Source organism: Bidens hawaiensis, unplaced genomic scaffold, assembly GCF_021521415.1.
Source record: "Bidens hawaiensis isolate Kalapana, Puna unplaced genomic scaffold, B.hawaiensis_p1.1 tig00011638_1, whole genome shotgun sequence".
In the NCBI taxonomy this organism is placed as follows: domain Eukaryota; kingdom Viridiplantae; phylum Streptophyta; class Magnoliopsida; order Asterales; family Asteraceae; genus Bidens; species Bidens hawaiensis.
This window is the reverse complement of record NW_027491915.1, coordinates 375,540-398,242: the sequence shown is the minus strand read 5'-3', so window position 1 is coordinate 398,242 and position 22,703 is coordinate 375,540. Positions and strand designations below refer to the sequence as shown.

The 22,703-nt window shown below is 33.9% G+C and overlaps 1 protein-coding gene and 2 pseudogenes across 2 annotated transcripts; all 3 read right to left on the bottom strand.

Annotated features, from left to right (window-relative positions):
- Nucleotides 1-1,060: 1,060 nt before the first annotated feature.
- LOC143538545 (protein S40-1 pseudogene) lies at nt 1,061-1,438 on the bottom strand (annotated as a pseudogene).
- Nucleotides 1,439-6,586: 5,148 nt separating this feature from the next.
- Nucleotides 6,587-11,291, bottom strand: LOC143538544 (subtilisin-like protease SBT5.6; annotated as a pseudogene). Its single transcript, XR_013136262.1, has 9 exons — nt 11,223-11,291; nt 10,953-11,154; nt 10,126-10,305; nt 9,704-9,815; nt 8,122-8,683; nt 7,934-8,034; nt 7,469-7,826; nt 7,181-7,394; nt 6,587-7,105 (listed from the first exon to the last, which is right to left on the bottom strand). The product of XR_013136262.1 is annotated as a subtilisin-like protease SBT5.6 (transcript).
- Nucleotides 11,292-16,602: 5,311 nt separating this feature from the next.
- On the bottom strand, nt 16,603-21,659 carry LOC143538528 (alpha,alpha-trehalose-phosphate synthase [UDP-forming] 1-like). Its single transcript, XM_077032073.1, has 18 exons — nt 21,609-21,659; nt 20,906-21,323; nt 20,728-20,825; nt 20,261-20,649; nt 20,052-20,166; nt 19,872-19,973; nt 19,619-19,769; nt 19,451-19,539; nt 19,315-19,363; nt 19,134-19,234; nt 18,849-19,036; nt 18,667-18,784; nt 18,334-18,507; nt 18,130-18,252; nt 17,937-18,024; nt 17,723-17,853; nt 17,534-17,632; nt 16,603-17,146 (listed from the first exon to the last, which is right to left on the bottom strand). Exons 1-18 carry the CDS (start codon nt 21,657-21,659, stop codon nt 16,787-16,789), a joined length of 2,844 nt encoding a protein of 947 aa, XP_076888188.1. The 3' UTR covers nt 16,603-16,786.
- Between the last annotated feature and the right edge of the window lie 1,044 nt (nt 21,660-22,703).

The window sequence follows — 22,703 nt, the reverse complement described above, 5'->3', positions numbered from 1 at the left end:
CCAAGAAAAAAGTATTGACTAATTTTTGCTTGATTAAGATTTTTCATGTGGTTTTGTGTATCATAAATGGATTAAACGAAAATTCATATTTCTTAACAAAGCATAGAAAAATGCAATGACTTAACATTTAAAAACAGTAACATTCTCAAAATTAATTTAGATTTACTGATGACTAAAATGTGTAATAGAGATTTTTTTTTAAACTTTAACATTTTTAGTTTAAACAGTCATACCAACTTTATAAAACTCAAATCGGTTTTATATACTAATTTTTCTTAGTACTACAAAATCAACAAATTTTTTTTTAATTTGAACATAGTTCTTTTAAATGACAATTATTAAAAAGGTCTAATTCACTATACGACAAAACATGTGTTCAATATAATACAAATGCGTCTAACTCATTTACATATAGCACGACACATCTAACTAATTTACACATAATACAATGACACGTCTAACTTATTTACATGATATGATGCACCTATCCTATTTCCATTCGACCGTATGTTAGAAATTAGCGTATGAAATGTTTTTTGCTCACAAAACCTACGCACATACACGTGTCTCCTGCAACGACAACCAAAAAAAATAAGAAGTAGAAGAAAGAAAAAACCCACACATATGCATAAACATTTTGTTTCTCTTCATAAATTAAAGACATGGTGATGCAATATATACATTCTACTAATAAATATATAATTACTATATTTACATTTAAGTTAATAAGTTTCATACCTTAAATAAGCATTCAGAGCTATTTATGTTTTTCTCTTCACGAAAGTAATACACACATGTATACACTATACACCCCATACATTTAAATTTCGGTTCCAATAATTTAAATAAAACCATATGAATTTATATAAAAAAAAAGCTGGTTGATTAAAATAACTTAAATTCATTTGTTTTCAAACGAACTTCAATAACAAATTAATTAATTATACAACGTTACTTCAAACACGAAATCACCGTCGAATGAATTCTTCAACAGAAAAAATGGCGATTCCAATTCCGATTCAAATTCCAATTGCAATTCCATTCCATTCTATTCTGACCGTCACGCCTCCAGAAACCCAGTCATCCTTAGAACCGAATTCCTCATTTCACTCAAATCTCTTCCTTTCAAAGTCCTCCCGATTCCGGAGCAAACCGAAAACGTCATTTTCCCCGCTAATCGCCGCCTTACCATCACGTGAGGCGGCACCATTTCCCCGTTTTCGTCTTTGTATTCGTATAAACCCGGTTCCACGTATCGACACCATGTTAAATTCACGGGTACGGACTTCGCCTTGGTCTTTTTCTCGACTTTTTTTCGCTTCGTCCTTCCTGACTCGTCCGCGTCCGAATCCGGAAAATAATTTACGCAATAGTCGTCGTCATCGTCCACATTTTTTACATTGAACACGACTTCCGATTCCTCGAATTCTTCCGCCATCGCACAAATGTCTAATTTAATTTAAATAAATGAACCCAGCCGATGTCTGGTAAAAAGAAACTAGACAAGACAAGACAAAATAAAAATAAAAATAAAAACCCGAGTGGGTTGATCTGAAAAAGTGAAATGGAACAAGGGGATTTATAGGGATTGGAATCACTGTCGTACCAAGTACTCAATCATTCTCTGTCGTTTGAGTGTGGTCCCGGCTAAAGTTATTAAAGCTGCCTAAATTATACAGCTCACTACAACCGGCTTACTTGCGGCTCACGTAACTCTGTACAACCAAACTTGCATGGAGTACATCTTACGCCATGTCCCATGGATTACGTTCTGCAGGTTTTGTTTGTTTTTATGTGTGCTTGTACATGTAATGTTGCATGGTGTACAAGTAATTAATTTAAGTTAGTTAATGTAATATTGCAATTGATTACACCATTGATAACAAAAAATTAAATGATACAACATTTTTTCTGTAATAATTAGTTATCATACTATGAATATAGATGGAAACTTGACAAAATTAAATTTTGTTTATTTGTATCATTTTATTAATTATTAATTAACACGTCTTCCTAGAAAATAATGCACGATACAAAATAAATGTAATAAATAAAAATATTTTATATTTTATAAAATATTTGAATTTATACGTTAGATGTCACGATTATAATTAATATATAGTGTTTTCTTCTACGTAAAAGAGAAAAAGGAAAAACACGTAACGAGTATGCAATCATTTTTCATAATGAAAGATGGAATTACGTGACTAAATGGATATGTCTTATCATTAGAAATTAAACATTTTGAGGCACATGCTATTTTTAACCGGTTTTGTTTTCTAAAATGGGGAAAGGTTCGATTAAAAAGAAATTCTAAAATAAAATCATGTAAAGAGGCTGTACTCGTCATGGTTATTAATATTATACTATATATAGTAAAGAAAACCAGATGCAACAGTGATTTTGATGAGATCCAATCAGTGGCTGTCATGTGACAGTCACTAAGTTTCTCTTTTTTTAATAGTTTGAAATATATTTTAGTATTTAATATTTGAGATCAGCAAAGTTAACTATGAAAGTTGTTGTGGTGGTAGTGGTGAATTGCAGGTCGCGAGTTTGATACTGCTGTTCCCACCCCCCCCCCCCTCTCCCGTTTTTTTTTGGTTCAAATTTTTGTTTTTTTTAAATAGAAATAGATTTTTGTCTTTATAGATTTCTTACAAAATCAAGTAATAGTGGTGTGGTGGTAAAGCTATTATAACTTACTATGTTTTATGTGTATTTGAATCGTGTGACCGGTGCGATTGTTGCAAGGTGAGAGATAGACGATAAGCGTTGGTGTTAAGCCTATACCAGATTGCCTAGCTAAACGTAGCACCATAAATGAAAGAAACTTTTGTAACAATTAATAAATCGCACTCATTGCTTAGCTAAATAGAGAAACAACTACAACAAAGGTACACCGGCATAACCGCCCACCTAGCTAAACGGAGAAACAACTATAACGAAGATACACCGGCGCAACGTGTCAGGATTACACCTAGTTATTATTATTTGAACAATCAATGAACAAAATCTGACTATCCGGTGTAACCCAATGATAAAAAGAAAACTTTATACACCTACGATCGCATACATCACTTAATAGTTCAAACCTATTAATCTTTTAGCTTATTGAATAAAATCTTTGTATATGATTTTAACAATTTTGTGGATGACGCATTATGAAAAGGTTATGGGACCCAACGGCAACATACCCAACATGTTTCAACAGTTTCAGAAAGGCCCGTTATTGACAATTAGCCCATTGTATTTTTTTATTTTTTATTTTAAACAAAACTCATGTTTTACTTCCTTTTAAATGTGGGAGGTGTATTTTTAAAACTTTGTCAAATTATCTCAAGTCTAATTATAAAATCACATGTGAATATGTGGCACTAGCAGATGTTTAGTTTAAATGATTATTCCATCACAACAAACTATGCTTAAGTATTTAGTCACACATGTGGCTCCATCACTGACTATAAATAATAGTATTTTATTAAAGATGGATTCAAGCATAGTGAAGCTCTTTACAAATAACAAGATCGAAATACTCAGTTGTAATTGGCTTGTAAAGCCAAATATGCAAATGGTTGTGCAACACTATCAACTTATCAAAATGCTAAAACACAAATAATGACACTTAATAGCCATAGGTATTCATGATATCTAATGGAAAATAAAAATTAAAGTTATTGTGTCCACTTTGTTGCTTGTGTAAAATGGTTGAGGTTTATTGCACTTTCTAAAGAACTTTTAATTAAGTAGCGTTTCCAAAGTTTATAGGCATCATGCATGTACCCTATATTGATCATAGACCTCATAGTTGTTTGTGAATGATGGCCAAATGTACACGTAAACGGGCTAACAACTCATTCCAATCGATATACACCATGGTTTTTATAGTTTCAACATTTGATGTCGTTAGTGATGTGTTCATACATTTCCTCATTTTGCTATAGGCAGTTGGAGTAAAAGAATTTGTCAACTAACATAATACATAATACGTAACATAAATTCGTGAGTTTGGGTTTTGAGAGAAGCAGGGCTGATGTTCCGAGAGATGAAGCCGTTAATTTGGGAATATAACTAGGTCAATGGGACATGATATATGACACGCATATATGACGGGGATTGTATTTTTTTTATTTTGAGTGAAAGGGATATTAACAAAATTATTTTTGCATCACTTCTCCCACTTCAAGTTAGAATTTTTGCTCCTATGATCTACCCGTAAGAATGAAATGGCTTTAAATCTTTAGTCCCAGTATTAATCACCTTGGTCAATGAAAACAGATGGTATTTGAATGTAATGTCATTTTTCAATTTCCCAATCATTTAACATGTAACTACTAAAATGACATGAACCGATATACATCCCCCCCCCCCCCCCCCCCGATTACTCCAATAATTGCTGCTAAGATATTAGCAAGTGTTAACAGTTATCGTGCATAAGGGCCTGCCCATGTCAACGACACGTGGCAGAATGGAATCTAAAAAGTACCGTCTTCTTCGAAGACACGTTGCCTCTCTTTCGTGCAGTAGTATTATAAGTTTTTAATAACTAGATAAGCTTGTCTGGCCATTCTTGGGATACAAGGAATCAATTAATGTCTTCTGTAAATCTTATATGATATTTATTCCTTAAGAAATAGTTTATTCTGTTATTAATGCTTTTTTATGTTGCAAATTTTTTCTATAATAATAGTTGGTTTAGGCTATGCAGTCAATAGCGGTTAGCGGACCTTTGCAAAATAGCAATGCCAATAGCGGTCCAGAACAGCGAAATCACTATTAGCGGCGCTATTGGCCGATTTTTTTTTCCTAGATAGCGGTCATAGCACCGGTTTTCAAGGTTGGTATATTTAGGCTAAATTAAAAAAAGACCAAAAAATAGCTCAAATTTCAAATTATTTGATCTTTTATTTGTTTATAACCGGTTTTTTAATCCAAACCTTAGAAAAGTTATGTTCTCGCTCTTTCGTCTACCAATGATCCCTTGGTTGATGTGGACTCGAAGGAAAATTTCATTGCTTATGATTGAATCATGTTTTAGTTACTGATACTTTGGTGTTTTTTTTTACTTTTAATATTACTATTATATATATATATATAATGCATGATATTAAAATTACCGCTTTTTCATCGCTATCCCACTGCGATAACTTATATCTCAAATAGCGGTCCTTGACCGCTAACTGATTTTTTACCGCATTAACTGCGTAAGGTTTAGGAACACCACTTGTATATCCAGGTGGTTTCTAAAAGCCATTGCAAAACCACGCATACATTAATTTACTAGATTTCATAGTATCGCTTTTAAAATACTAGCAAGTTCAATCAATAATTAATTTTTTTCTTTTTCTAGTTCTTGCCAGTTTGTTATATTTAAAGGGTTAAAATCATTAATTAATTTTTGTATTTAATTTGAATTTGGATCCATGGCAACTGAATTCTTCTTTTAGAAACTCTAAACAAATTATTTCAAAATATAGCTAGGTTAGAAACTCGTGTATTACATCGACCGAATAAAATAAAAAATATTAAACAATTGGTAATGTAGTTTTAGAAATTATAAACAATATTATAAGATAAAAACAATATTTTGAAATAATGAAAATTTGAGTTTTGTATACAGACACGTCTGTTCAAAACCAATACCTAAACTAAAGAAAAGGGTTTGATAGCAGAGAAAATCAAGCAAATAACGAATATTTGGTCATTATCAGATCATTTATAATATTTAATTTAAAAAATATAGAACACATAATTTTGTCTTAACTTTTTGTTATAAAATTTTGATATAATTTTACTGCAAGTAGAGTTTCAGTTAAAACATATTATTTTTATATTTAAGAAACTAAAATGGGTTTTCATTTAATTCCACTAGTCCTTTCTTTTTCTAAAGTGGACGATACATTTGAAAGAAACTTAGGGGCTATTTGACAATCCCTGCTTCGATGAATGCTGAGTCAGTAATAAAACCAACTGACACTCTTAGCCAGTAATTCCTGAGCCAGTAATGTTGTTTGATTGAACCTCTGAATAATTATTTTAAATAACTATTTTACCCAGTTAAGCTATGTTGTACCGATCGAGTAGACCAGCCAAAACAATCAAGATCAATTAATCAAGAAAAGAGATTAGTCTTTCCTAACTCCCACAACCTACCAAACCAAATGGGCCCTAGACAAGTGGGTATAAACCCACCCGACCCAAACTATACCCAACTCAAATTTATTTCCTCTCTCTTTGGGCATATTAGTGGGCCCAAAAGAAATTACAATCGTTCCCACTTCTGAAAAGATACCCACAGTGACAAGCCCAATACATTAAAGTTACTTTATTTAAGAAAAATCACAATTAAACTGCTTAAAAAAATCATACATAGCCCTAAGTATTGCATTTTATTCAAAACTTTAATACTTTCTTCAATGTGTATATAAACTAATAGCTTGTTAAAAGGTTTGTTTATTGAATTATGATATAATAACATGGCAACTTGTGACTTTCTGTTCATATGTTTACTTTAATCATTCATCTATGCTCTTGTAATTTTCAAGAGCATCCTAATAAATACATGTAACAACATGAACATTGATCACTACATCATAGACACTGCAATTGGACTTCTAACAATATGCACACCATCACTCCAAGTAAGCCACCCGAACGAATACGCGCCTTTCTCCACCATTGAACTTCCTTCAACTGTTAACTCGAAATCCTTCGTCTCACCGACACGTTTAAAATGCAAAACCGGAGGAGACACCTTAACGGCAATCCCCATTGGTGACTCCACACTAGCAAAGTAAACACCCCCTTTACCGCCAACATTTGTAACGGTTCTTTTAACGGTCACTTTGCCTTTGCCTTTTATTCCCGGGAAACTGAAAGTCGGGTAGTTTAAGTCTTGATTTGAAGGTGTGGTTTTCGGACATGTGACAATCGGGTTGGATTTCAAATCACCACGGTTGCAAAGAAATGAAATGTAATCATTGTATGAAGCATCATACACAAGCCCGGGATCAGCTGCCTTTTCGGGCCTGAAATGGCCAATACGGGTCGGCTTGATTCCCTGACGCATCGGTTATCTGCATCCCAACGTTGTTTACTGTCCCAGCTGCATTTCAAATTCAAATTCAAATAAATGAAAAATAAAATTATTAATTTTTACATAAGTAAACATTAATGTTACCTGTGGTTATAAGTGCGGATTTGATCGCTGCACTGCTCCAATCGGGGTGGATTGCTTTAAGCAGTGCAGCTGCAGCCGCCACGTGCGGGCAGGCCATTGAAGTTCCTGAAAGTAGATTATATTTAACTCTTCTCGGGTCATCTGCTATTTTCGTAGGAGCATTGCCACCGGTCCATGCTGCTAATATGTTCAGGCCCGGTGCAGCAATATCGGGCTGTCGAAATAAACCAAAGTTATTAACTAAATTAGTTAAAAAGTTTTTTTTTTAAAATTATAAATGTTATAAACCTTGAGGATTTCGGGTGCAATTGCATTTGGGCCTCTACTTGAGAAGGCAGCGATTGATGGAGCGGGTTTGACATTCACCACGGTTTTTCCTGGATAAATATACGCAGTTCGGGTTTTTGTAGAGTTTATGTATTCAAGAATTCGTATTGCGTCATCTGATGTAACTGCAGTTGCTGGAAGAACGTGAGCGTCTATGGTCAACTCAGCTCCTTGGGCCGGGCTGTTTCCTAAAATGTAACCGATCCCACCGGCCCGTTTCACTTCCATCCCTTTTCCAACTCTCGTCCCGTTCCCTCGCAAGCAAAAGACAATTTTGCCCTTGGTTTTTTCAGGGGATAATGAGCCAGGTAAGCATTGACTGCATCATTTGTTCATTTCAAGATTCAGTATATTTTTTGTTGTGGAATGTAATGTTTTGAATTAAAATATTAAATAGTTAAAAAAATAAAAAATAAAAAAAATTACCCTGCTATGTATGTGTTGGGTATATTTGCATTCACAACCTCTGCTGCATAAACAAGTGGATACATTTTCTTATGTAGCTGGTATGGAGCTACTGACTGTCCCTGTTAAAAACCATAGTTTTGACTTTTTAGTTTGACTTTTCGGTTAGACGATAAGTATAGTTATTATTTTGGTAATGAACTATTAACCTTGATTCTTTGACCATTTCCTAATTTAACCGTGGCAAAAAAAGCTCGGTCAATGGAACTAGCGGCAACCGTTAGAATCCACGGGGCGTTGTTAACCACTGTCGATTGGGCCGGGCCTTCATTCCCACTGCTACAAACCACCAAAATGTTATTCTTAGTTGCTTGCAAGGCTCCAACTGCAAGCCCATCTTCGGTGAAATTAATCGGGCCTGATGACCCGATAGAAATACTAAGTATATGAACACCATCACGAATAGCATCGTCAAAAGCGGCTAACATATCTGCAAACAGGCACGTGTTCCCGTTTTCTTTACCTTTGCTAGGTACGAGCCAGCAGACTTTGTAGATGGCCAAACGGGCCAACGGGGCCCCACCAAAAGCGGTCCCACGGGAAAACCCTCCAAGGGATGAGGCATTGGATACTCCACGGCCTCCAACTGTGGATGCAGTGTGGGTCCCATGACCGTCCATGTCACGTGGGGACCGGCTATCGGCTGTGGTATTTAGAGGCCCGTATAGTGCTTCGTAACCTTTGAGATAATACCGAGCTCCTATAAGTTTTCTGTCACAATATAAGAGTCACATTCATTATACTTGGTTTAGTAATTATTAGGGGCGAAAAATGTGACCCGTGGGTTGAATGGGTTGTAATAAAATGTATATAATGGGTCAGAATGGGTCAAACTAAAAAAAAGGATTGAAACGGGTCAAAAGAGGTTGACATTTTTTGAGGTTTTTTTTTATGGAATGAGAAAAACGGAGGAAAGTTTTAGTTTTTTTACCTTTTTAGTTTTTGATTTATATTTTGAGTTATGATTTTTTAATTATTTTTTTGAATATTTTAGTAAGGGGTTTCTGAAATCTCAACCCATTTTGACCCATTTCAAAAACTCGTTATTAAAAAATTCAAAAAAAAACTTAAAAAATCATAACTCGAAATACAAGTTAAAAACTAAAAAAGTAAAAAAAACTAAAAAGTTTTCTCTGTTTTTCTCGTTCCATAAAAAATAAAAAAAACACAAGAAATGTCAACCCGTTTCAATCATTTTTTTTAGCTTGATCCATTCTGACCTATTATATACATTTTATTACAACTCATTCAACCCATAGATCATATTTGCCACCCCTAGTAATTATTATTCAACTTCAAAGATGAATTATTAAAAAAACTGTTTGAATTATTTAGGAAATGAGATGGTTAAATGTGACTTATTAGGAGGGACCAAACATTGTGGTATAAGGTTCAAAAGAAAGATGCATAGGTCACAAGATGGCTAAGAAACAGCCAAATGAAGTAACCACTAGTGTCTTGCTTATTAGGTCAGACATTTTGTATTATACGAAATGGACAATCTTGGCTTTCCAATCACAAACATATTTCTAATCCAATTCAACTCCAGCCATGTATTGCATGTTGGACACCATCATCATGATTGGTCCATTCTATTATAAAATCAGTGTATGTATATTTGAACTAAACATTTAAACTTGACACTAATATATATTTTTTTAAATATGACTTGTAAAATGGGAAACAATAAATCACAAATAAAAAGAGAAGAAAATTATTGGGTGAACTGACCTATTACAATGTGTGGATTTGAAACTGGGCCCAGTTTGGCAGATACCTTTCCAAGACTCTGGAATGGGCCCCATTCCTTTATCACTAAAACTCTCTGATTCTGGCCACACTCCTTCACCAATACACAAATTTTTCATATTAAATTCATAAATAATACATAAGTACATAATCTAAGTTTAATTAACAATAATTACTTTTGAACATTTTAATATTTTGAGTTCTTGTAAGATTTATTCTAACAAGTAAAGCATATAAAAGTACTAGTCAAATCTATTGCTATCTTAACGTAGACGAATATTTTTGACATACCTATGAAAACGGGGTCCATGCCATGTTTGTTCGTTGATGTTAATGGAGACCCGTTTTGACGATATATTCTTTGAAAAGTTTGATAGGATTTAAAAAAATGATAAGAAAGATACCACTATCCATCATGCCAACAATGACATCTTTGCCATATTGAGATTTGAATAGTAAGTCTTGTCTATCCAATTGATTTGGCTTTAATTCTTCTTCTAAGCCTGAAAATTCCCATGATCTTGTTGTATGCAATAAATATTCCCTTTCATCACTTGGTATCACCTTCACTACCTCTTCCATATCTAACCATATATAAACACATTCATATTATATTAGTCATGATTTCATGATCATATAAAAAAAATTCTATTCTAGATTAAAATCAATAAATATTTAAGAAATATTGTTTTCATTTAAGAGTATTAAATGAAAAATTAAATACTATAATTACTAGTTTGCTTAAAATGATTTCTATATATTTGGTAGTTCTAATTTCAACTCATCATTGACTATTAACTATGCATCAATATATATAATAATAACCATAACCATTCATGCTTAACATATACACAATCAGAAGCCGAATAATAGTTGTAAAGAGCAAGAATTTATTTTTCTAAACTTAGGCTAAAAATTCCATGGAACGAAGGACGCGGCTAGCCCTTTTTGAAGTGTAAAATTGTCGTTTAAAAATATATTTCATAGAATATGAGGTTGTAATATTACTATTCATAACCCTATGGCATGACTAAGTAATGAGAAACCAATATTCACATGGTAATTTTTTGTTTCATAAGAGACATTGTAGACTTTTGTATAAAGCAAATCTACATATCTTTCTTTATTTCTTTTGTAATTTACTATGGTATAAAACTGCCAACTTGCAAGTGGTGATAAATTGGTACTACTTCACACATGAGGTACAAAGTGGTTGGTGATGGTGATTTACCGGCAAGTTGAGAAGCCTCATTGGCGGTAAGCAAGGCAGCAAAGCCATTAATGCTATGCTTATAGCTATAAAGGAGGGATGATCTTGCTTCCTCTTCAAACTTTTTGACTGAAAATAGGTAAGAAGCATGAGTTTCCTCAATCTCATCAAATGTTTTCTTTCCATTATGATCATCATCATGCCTTAAGTAAACTATGTACACCTGCCCATGATAATACAAACATATTAAACACATGCAAAAACCAATTGTAAAAGGCATTATATATTAACCTTGGTATCAACACAATAAGCTAAGAGATGTAGAAGAAGAAGTAGAAGAAATATAAGAGAAGTCTTCATGGTTGTGAACACTTCAAAGCCAATTATATTTTTTTTTTTGAAAATTGACTTTCATTAAAAACAAACACAACCAACGACTATCACCAAGACGGAGAAAGACGCTGAAATCCAAAAACCAAAAACAACAATCACGTTACATCAAATAAACACCATCTTTTCCAATCCACTACCCCTATCTTAGATCTATTTTTGTATCAAAGAAAACCCAAAGATTTAATATCCGCAACCATTTCTACCACCTTAGTGTTCTTGCCCGAAAAAATCTTTTCATTCCTAGCCCACCAAATCCTCCAACAAGTAATGATGACAATTCCATGAATAATCAATCTCTTGTTCCCCGTCGCACCACAAACCTTATGCACTTCCACCAAATCATTGACATGAAAAACAAAAGATCTAGGGATGTTGCACCATGAACCAATCGCATTCCAAACGGCCATAGAAATGAAACACCCGGCTAACAAGTGCTCGAGCGATTCCTCATTACTCTCACATAAAGCGCAACAATGATCATCACAATGCAAATGACGTCTAGCTAAAGTCTCCTTGGTTGGAAGACTATCCAGAACGGCCCTCCAAATAAAAATATTACATTTTTTCGGGACCCAATCGCTCCATTGAAAACCGAAACTCCCAGCATCCACAACGGACCGCACCATCCATCTTTTAATCGACGAAACCTCGAACTCTTTATGAATATTTGGGGATTTGAAAAGGGTATTTATAAGAATAAATGGTGTGCCATAGAATCTAGGGGATTTATCAATAAATCAATCTTGAATCTAGGGTATGTATAGAAACAAATAAGAAAAAACAAATATATAAAAGCTTTTTAATTCCTGCCAATTTTACTATTTTAATTTTAATTTGATATTGGTTTATATGTTAACTTCATGTTATAAGATATAAGATCTTAAAAAATTAAGTAAAAATAAATATTTTACTTTTTTTATATATGACCACCCGTATAGTAGCTGTATTATTTATTCTTCTTAGCATATATATTAATTTGAATTAGAATATTATATAAATTGTAATTTATTATGTAGATAACTATGATTTTGTTACAATATCTTATCATTACTAGGATTTATATTTTGATTAGGTTTCTTTTTATAATTATTCTAATTATGATACCTTTCAAATCAATTGACTAATAATTGATATATATAATTAGGTTTTTATTGTTATGTAACAACATAATGAATTTGAATGATTATTTGTAGTTATAATTATTTTTCAAAGCAAGTATACAAAGTAACAAATATACTATCAATTTTCTTTGAGCCTATTTGCCAGATAACCTGCTAATTGTTTATCTTTTCCATTTACCTTTATTATAATAATAATTATTATTATTTGTTACGTTCTAGATCAATCTCACATCAGCCGTGGACAGGAGAAATTCTTAGTTCATAAGTAAATGTCACATCTCTTAAAGCACCCGCGCTTTGGGTTTAATGCTAGCGAGAGGAGAGCTTCACAATTAAGTGTGTCCAGGTGGGAGTAGTATCATGATGGGTTGCCTCGTGAGAATTCTCCACATGGGCAACCAAAAAACAAATCTGTAAGCTATTCGTGGGTAAAGCTGATAATATTGGTGGTATGAGAGGCGGGATGTTAAAGATGTACTAGAGTCACTCCTAATCCATTCGGGTGGTGGGGCAAATCCCATCGAAGATGATGAGTCCCTAAGGGGGTGATTGTAACGATTCAGAAATTACAAAGAAGATTAACATAGACCAATTGAACACCCTATGCAAATCCCATATCGGTTGTTGATAAGAGATATCCTTGGTTCATAAGTAATGGATCACCTTTTAAATCACAAACGTGTTTTGGCTTAATGTAAAGGGCAGCCAAAAACAAATTCGTGGGCAAAGAGGACAATATTGGTGGTAATGGGTAATATGTTACAAGTGGTATTATACCCACTTCGGTGTCGTTCGAGATGGTGGGGCAAACCTCATCAAGGATGGTGGGTCCCCCCCCCCCCCCCCCCGGGGAGTCGCGAGGTACACCTTAGGCGAATCCCACATCCTGGATTGGATGGCGGGGCAAACCTCATCGAGGACGATGAGTCTAAAAGGGGGTGTTTGTAACACCCTAGATTAGTCCCGCATCGGCTGTCAATAAAAGAGATTATTGGTTCATAAGTAAATGTCCCGCTTCTTAAATCATTAACACATTTTGGACTTAATGTTAGTGGACGAGATGAGAGCTCCATAGTTAAGCGTGTTCAGGTGGGAATAGTATCAGACTGAGTGATCTCCTAAAAAGACTTTACATGAGCAACAAAAAATAAATCCGTGAACTCTTCATGAGTAAAACGGACAATATTAGTAGTACGAGGGGCCCGATGCTACACTATTATACTTACTATAAACTTTTATTTATTACAATCACCCCATTGAATGTTGTATGGCGAATCTACCTACTTGTTAATGTGCATGATGCAATTTGATGTGGTTTTAGGCTAAAATCGAACCGAAAACGAATTTTATGGTTTTTGATTTTTCAAAATAGTTTGGTTTCATATTTTTTTGGTTTTCAATTTTCGGGTTCGATTCGGTTATGGATTCAATTTTTTCGGTTCTCCTAATTAGCCCAAAAAACTGACCCAAGATATTAATACTTGGGGTAATTTTTTTTTTTTGATAAAAACAAAATTTATGGTTAATAGAATTTTTAACATTTGGGACTAGAATATCTTAAGCTAATAAATAATACTTAAATTCAAAATTAAAAATAAAAACATAAATTTAAGAGCATTTAGTCATCGGTATATTTGGTTTTAAATTTTTAATGGTTAAGGTACGGTTTTTCTCGTTATTTTTTGTTACTTCGGTTCGGTTTTTCACCTCTTCACAAAACTAAACCAATACCAATACTTCAATTTAAAGTCCAAAACCGAATCGTCAGTTTCTAATTCGGATTGGTTTTTCAGTTTTTTTATTTTAGTCCGGTATTATTCACACCCTAATTAACACATTATTTTTCTTGGTTTTGATAACAATTTTGAAAATACAAACAATAAGAGTTTAACAATTTTTTAACTTTTAAAGATTTTAAAAAGTATACAAAAACAATGACTTTTGAGAACTTACCCCACCCTTAATCTTGCATGCCATTTTTGGATGACCTATGGATCATGGCGTAATTATAGTAGGCTTCAATTTTATATATCACTTAGATCTCAAAAGGTCAAAGTGGGCCTAGGAAAAGGATCACATGTGGTCATTTTTGCATATTTTTTTAAACGCTTCTGCCTTTACTTTCTATTTTTGACTCGCAATTAACAAGGTTAAGTGGGCCAAGAATGAAGGCAAACACGCTCATTGAATAAGCGTTCGAGAGAATATAGTAAACATCCGTGGTGTTTAAAGTGTGGGTGATAACATGGTCACTCACTACCTAATAGGATTTCTAGTGACGATCTTTGTCATACATATGCGCAATCTCTCATACCACAAAAGTAAACGATACCTAAAGATTTGTAAGTCTCAAATCAAAGAAGAAAATCCTCGCATTAAAACAAGCATATAACGACAATGGATAACATAGAATCAAAGTGTGACACAACTTACCATGATCGAGCGGTCCATTTGGGGACCAAATCTAAGGCCATTTTGCAAGATTCTAAAGTTTCTGACTCCTATACACCTCTCAAACTTCAACTAACTAGTAAATCTACAACAATAAACCTTCACAAGTCGTCACATAAGCTGCACATCATATTTTAAACTTTTCGTAAAAACCTCTATTTGTTCTACAACAACAAACTTTCACAAACCCAATTAAAAAATGTTATAATTGTATAAATATAATATATGTTTATATCAATGAGAGCGGGTGGCTACACAAATGTGCCACCTTGCAAGTTTGTTGCAGGTTTGTAATCACAAATCCCGCCTTCACAAACTTGCTCCATAACAAAGAAATTTGTCACCCAAAGTATATTCCTTTGTCAAATCATCCAGACCTCGGGCTGCGTATGGTACAAATATACAATGAACTAGTATTTTACACGGCGTTTTGCGCTGGACAGTTCGGATAACGCGTCTGGTAGGTAGGATTTGTTTATGTACCCACCGCTTTGCAGTGGTGCACTAATGTGGGTTCGGTTGATTAACATATAAAAAGTTAGAATATTTAAAATGACGTTTTTACGGTCTGTAAACTCGAGCGTTGTACCAATGTGGGTTTGGTTGATTAACATAAAAAGTTTAAAATATTTAAAATGACATTCATTCGGACTCTATAACTTGAGCCATAGTCATAAATTATAATTATAACTATGATAATAATATAAAATATTCATACATATATAAGCTTTAATGCCTTAAAATAAATAAAGAAAGGTTATATCCTAAGGAAATGAACAAAAAAAAAGTGAACAAAAAATAAGTGGGAAAAGCTTGGTGTGCTTCAAACGATTAAAAAAGGAGGGCATAGCTGCCTAATATTAGTTAATAACAAAGCACATCAATAGACAAGTTATATTAAATGTTAAAAGCAAACAAAGCACATGTTTCGTTCGTTCATTTATGTTCATGAATGTTCGTTTATGTTCATTTTTGTCTGTTTATCTATGTTCATTTATGTATTAATATTAATAGAAAATAATTAAATATTATCTGGATAAGTCATCTGTTTAAAAGTTTTATATTTGTTAATTTGTGTTCATTTAAGTGTTTTCGTTTAAGTTCGTTTATATTTTTGCTCATTTACATTTGTTCATACATGTTCGTTTATCTTTATTTAGTTATGTTGGTTTAGATTTTAAACAAACGAACACAAATGTCCATTTTTAAATAAACGAACATGAACATAAATATTTGTTCGATTAAGTGTCCGTGTTCTTTTAAAGTTAAATAAACGAACACAAGCATGCCCTTACTCGTGTTCATTCTATTCGTTTACAGGCTTTCATTATTCACATTGATGAATAAATCGGTCTCTATCTCTAGGCTCTGCCGATTTTATTTGTGTTCGTTTGTGTTCGTGAACCGTTCGTGAACACATTAATTTTCTTAATGAACGAACACGAACATAAAATCTCGTTCGGTAAGTGTTCGTGAACCGTTCGTGAACACATTATTTACTTAACGAACGAACATGAACAAGACCTTATTCGTGTTCATTCGGTTCGTTTACAGCCCTAACCGTATGGGCCAAAGTGGGTCAACGGCCATATAACATATTGGTTTGGTTTCCGGTTTTTATATTAAAAAAAAATGGTTCCTGTTTTGATCTTGTACCAAAACCAGATACTTTGTACAAATCACAATATAGCCAACACTGAGAAATGAAACTAAACATTATTACAATGGAAACCAAAAATCTATAAGAAACTCAAGCTAGTAATTTGGATATTATGATCATCTTCGTCGTTGTCGTCACAACCGAACAATCTAACAAAAACACAACTAAAAAACACTTATGTAACCTAAGTTTGTGACCTCCAACATAGACTTTGCATATATCTACAATGATCAATCTGCCAGTTTTTTCAACAAGGCCACCACATCAACAGAAGAGTTCAACAGATACCTTGCGGTTGACCGCTTTCTTCCAACTGCACATGAGAAGTAGTTGTCACCCTGCAGATCAAGCACTGATGACCCATGGCCCAATGGGCCTGATGCATTTATGGTCATGCTTCCGTTTGTAGAGCAGGAGCAGCTATTGTTGTCATTATTTGAAGTAGTTTTAACTGAATGGTCGCCGGATTTGGTTCTTTCTTCTGAAAGATTTGGAGACAACCCGTTGGTTGGACTCCCGAAACTTGAGTGGGCCGGGGTTACTGTTATAGCAGGAAGCTCCGGCTCAAAAAACATGTATATATCTTCATCCTGAAATAATAATAATTTAATAATAATAATAATAATAATAATAATAATAATAATAATCGCACGGTCAACATATGCAAGCGGGTTGAGTAACGGGTCAAAAAGGTTATCTTTTGTTCATTTGATCGGTTTCGCTTTAAACTAATCTTTTGAACCACTAGAAATAAAAGCATAAACGGAATCCACCCGATCATCAAAATTGCAAGAAAATGGAAAAAGATCCTGCCTCATGTAAAACCGACAAATTTCCATTTTGAGAGGATGGTGTTTTACATTTTTCATTTAAATCACAATGCAAAAAGACCAAATTGCCCCTGTTTCAGCATTAGACTCCTAAACTTACTAAAAGTTAACATTTTTAATCCTTGTAAAAGGTCAACTGAATATTACCTTTGGAAGGAAATGTCCAACACACAGTACATAGTCAATAGGAGCCTTCATATCTTTGTCATGTATAACTTGACCCAAAATGCCACTTATGCTCACACCCTAATAAATAGAAATTCATAAAAAAGTCAAAGGTCAACACGGGTTTCGTGCTATAAGCGTCAAGCGAAATGGTTTAAAAAAAGGTCAAACCTTTGACACCCCGCTGGCTCGAACCTCAACAGACCGTCCACCTTGAACCACTTCTACTGAAGCATTTGATATGGGCCCGGTACACAAATGCTGCAACATGTCCTTAGCTTGAAGTCTTCCAAACTCAAAATCTTTTGTTAAAAATCAACCAAAAGAAGAAAATATAATTAATTGTGGTTACAAAAACTTTACAAATGTGAAGTTGGGTACTAACCTGAATACTTATAATTCCAAATGATTGATGTCTCACGAAGCTCATAGTAAGATCGTGGAGTTCGTTCAGTGAAGTACTCGAAAACAAGCTGCAACCAGCATCAAATTTCAAGAACAAGTTGGAAAATTACAACAAAACTTTAACAGGTCAAACTGGCCCGTTTGACCATAAACAAGCATAAGCATGCACGTACCTTAACACTCTCGATCCAATCCAAATGTATATTATCGGTCATGTTTTGAAACCATTTCTTGTTAGGTGTTCTTAAAAACACACCATGTTCGGCTGCAAGCCAAATGCTGTAATCTTCAAAGTTCTGCAGAATCATCGAGTCAGCAAAAGTCAAACCGAAAAAAGAAAGAAAAATTAAATGCATTTGCAAAAAACAGTTTGCTACCTTATCGAGTAAGTTTCGAGGGCTCCCGCTTACAATTACAACCGTTGATCTTGGATCATCACAAAGCTTCTTTAAAGCCTCTTCTAGCTCAGGATGCAGATTAAGTTCCATTTCTTTGAACTGGTCACCTCTTCCATCAGCATTCATTGGTTTAGTCAATGTTGCATTGAACCCCTGTAAAACAATATTACCCATTTACCCCTTATTTAAACTCACTGCCTTTTTTTCACAGAAATGTCAGTTTAGGTAATAATCAGAATTTGGCATAACATTTTATATTATGTAATATCAAATAATCACAAAAATGTCATTCTAGGTAATTAGTCAGCATACCAATATGATCAGGCGATTCTTGGAACACCGATAGCGGTCAACAGCATGTTCGGTTTGAAGCTGAGGTGGAATCTGCTTTGTTCTCAGTTGAGCCTCCACAACTGTATCATTAAGTTCGCTATACGAAATAAAACTATTAATAAAAACCGAAAAATACAAAATAAGAAAAAAAAAACACTAACCTAACAAAAGTTCCAGCCCATTCTTGAGATGTATGAGTAGTCACATGCATGTAGTTATACTGGTGTCTTTTTTCCCTTTCTGCAGAAGGCATATTTAGCGCATAAGCAATTGAAGACGCGACTTCCGTGACATTCCATGGATTTACCAAAAGTGCCCCTGCGCCGAGAGACTGCGCTGCTCCTGCAAACTATGTAAATGCAACATGGAAAATGGTTAAATATGAACATTAAATAATATTTTAAAAGAATGTGTGATCACTAAAAGAAGTATGAGTAGTTAAGTACCTCACTTAGAATCAGAACTCCTTTCTTTGAAGCTTGGCAGGCCACAAATTCATAACTCACAAGATTCATCCCGTCCCTTAAAGATGTAACGAGCGCGACATCTAATCTCACACGAGTTATGAGTGTTAGTTGTAATTTAATGAAAGATATATAAAATAACACTGCAAGATCAAAATGATACCAGTCATGGCGTATAGCGCACATAAGGCATGAAAGTCGAAAGACCGGTCCTGTAAAATGCACAAGAAAGTGATCCAAAATTTTAAAAAAGAAGATATTTATTAAAGGCGTATTTTAATCGTATCAAAGAGAGGCACCAGATGATGAATTGGAACGGATGTAAGCGTCCCAAATCTTCCATTAATCCGTCCAACAATTTCATGAACTTGACATGTAAGCTTTTGATCTGTCAAGATAAACAAAAACTCCATTAGATTAATGAACCAACAGAATATGCGAAAAATGGTCAACATGGTCAAACATACACTCGGGGACATCGGTTCTTGTTGGCACTGCAATCTGCAGCAGAACAACTTTATCACACCAACTTGGATTTTCTTCAAGGAACTTTTCAAATGCCAGCAACTTTTGTGGAATTCCTTTAATCATGTCAAGGCGATCGACTCCAAGCATTATCTGTCAAATATAATTTGCACGATACGTTATTAGACGAAAAGGGTAATCTATAAATAGTGTATTTACTCAAATCACATGCAAAAGACAGTTTTTTTAACTCACCTTTCGGCCACCGAATCTCCCCTCGAATTCTTTGATATGATTCTTGACTTGTGGGAGTTTAATAGCTCTTACAAATCTATCAGAATCTATCCCAATAGGAAACTGAGGTGGGAAAATTAAAAAAGATCACACAACAGGTAAAACTAATAAAAAAGATAGATAGTTAATAAGCATATATACCGCAGCTACACGAGTAAGTCTTCCTTGATCTTCCACCCCTACAGGGGTCCCCTCAAGCCCAAGTATACGCGTGCATGCACTCACAAAATGCCTCGCATAATCATACGTATGAAAACTAAAAACATAAAAAAAAAAAAGAACAATAATCAATTCTTGAGTAATAACTTATAAAAGCCATAACAAAACAAAAGGATTATAAGAATAATTACCCGACTAAATCAGCTGCAAGAACAGCTGTTAACAGCTCTGAACGACACGGCGTTGTCCTATGAATCTCAGAAGATGGAAAAGGAGTATGCAGAAACCAACCAACCTTCATATGAGGATTCTTTTCTTTCAAACATTTTGGAACAAACATAAGATGGTAATCATGACACCAAACAACATCTCCTTCTTCATAATGCTTTTCAATCACATCTGCAAACATTTGATTTGCCTTTTTGTACGCATCGAATTGTGACTGAAAGTTACAAATAGTTGCAAGCCAATCTTCTTGAGGAAGCCCAAGATAATGAAAAAGTGGCCACAATATGTTGTTACAGTAACCATTGTAATATAAATGCACAAGATCCTCATCAAGAAAAACAGGAAAACATCTCTGCATATCAAGATATCAATCAAGATATCAACAAATGACTATAAAAGATGCAACCTTTATAAAAACTAATGATTCAACCTTTTTGGCTAAAGATTCAGTAAGCGACTTCCGTCCAATTTCATCGGGTACATTCACACCAGGCCATCCAATCCATCGAGTTTCAAATTCCGTTATCCCTTCAAGAAATTTCATCACATTAATTATTATAACATTTTAGCATTCGTCACGAAAACATTATAAAAAAGAGTAAACGTACCCAAAAGCGCGCTGACTAGACCGCCAGCACTTACTTCAAGTTGCCAACACGCATCACCCTTCCTGACCGCGGATACAGGAAGCCGATTGGCCACAACCAATAACCTATGTTTGGAAGGCCATTTAACTTGTTTATCTTGTATCTCGCATTCGTTGCTAACTAATTTGTTTAAACGGATTCCATTCGCCAATTCTTCTTCAGTAGGTAAATTTTCAGTCCTCGAAGTAACTATCGGATTATCGACATATATATCATTACTTTCAATACCTCCATTACTACTATGAACATCCTCATTATTCGATTTCAAAGATTTTCTTAATTCTCTTTCTTTTAGCAGTCTTTCAAGCCTAGTCCTAAGTATAGTAGAAGTATTGTTGTAGTCATCATCTGCAAACTTATGTGATTTCTTCATTTCATCCTGCAGTAAAAAACAAGAAGTTTCATATCAATATCACATTTCTTGAATAACAAAATTGAAATCACAGCATATTTATTCATCTTAAACTTAAATAAACATATACACAATTAAGAAATAACCAAACTGAAACATGCAAATTACACATAACTGAAGAACAGTTTCAAGAAACCGAATCTTTATTCGGAAACTCGAATCGAAACGCAAAAATAAAACAAACCCAGATAAGGAAATGGAAAACCCATCAAGATATGAAGTGGGTATGAAAAAAAGATGAATCTTGATTACCAAATGGTGTTCAAGAACGCTGATCTCGTCGGAGGAGTTTAACTTCTGCATTGTTTTGCTTCAAAAAACAAAACCCTAGTAAGAGTAATGTTGTTGAAGATGGAAATGAATGTATCCTCCATTTATATATATATATATATATATATATATAACAAGAGAACAGAAAGTGGTTACAGATTATTATTATTAATATTATTATTATTAGTATTTGAATGACGAAAGCAATAAGCACTGAAAATGAAAACCCCTTCTTGTAAATGAAACGGTTGTTCCACACTGATAACGGATTATTGAATATATATATGTTCTATATATATTCCTTTGGATAGAGGTACGGTGTGCCTGCATCCCACCCTCTCCAGACCCTACCTATAGCTTTGCTGTCGGTGGGATTTTACTGGGTATGATTGATTGATTGATTGATATATATGTTCTATATATATCTATCCATATATGTATATACACAGAGAGATGAAGGGGGTGGGTAAGGGTTAATAGTTATAGCGGATTACAGCTGACGGTTCGCTACAAGGTATTAAGTTAAGCCATGCAGAAAAGGGGATGATGGAATTTATTAATAAAAAATGGCTCTTTTCGGTCAAAGATTATACCCAAAAGTTGTTGCTCATTAATAATAATAATAATAATAATAATAATAATAATAATAATAATAATAATAATACTTTTCTTTATTTTTTAAATTTTTTTTAAGTAATTATAGTAAGATGAGCGTTTTTTTTTATTATTATTATAAGTTCTGGATTACACATGCTTGGACATATATATCAACTAAATAGATGAATTCAAAACTGTGAATGATAATATGATGGGTATTACTTTTTATAGACTATATATGTTTGCATATCCTTTAAATCTACTCCTAATTTTGCACATTTATTGAGGCTAGAACCCTCAATTAATTAGGAATAAACCCATAGCAACACACCTTGGTAACAATATGGTGCAAGCATTTTTAATTAGTGGGTGTGTAAATGTAAATGTAAATGTAAATGTAAATGTAAATGTCAAATGCTCATTTGTAAAATGATGTCCGTATCCAGCCCATTACATGTATTGTATCGGGTGCTTCTAGTT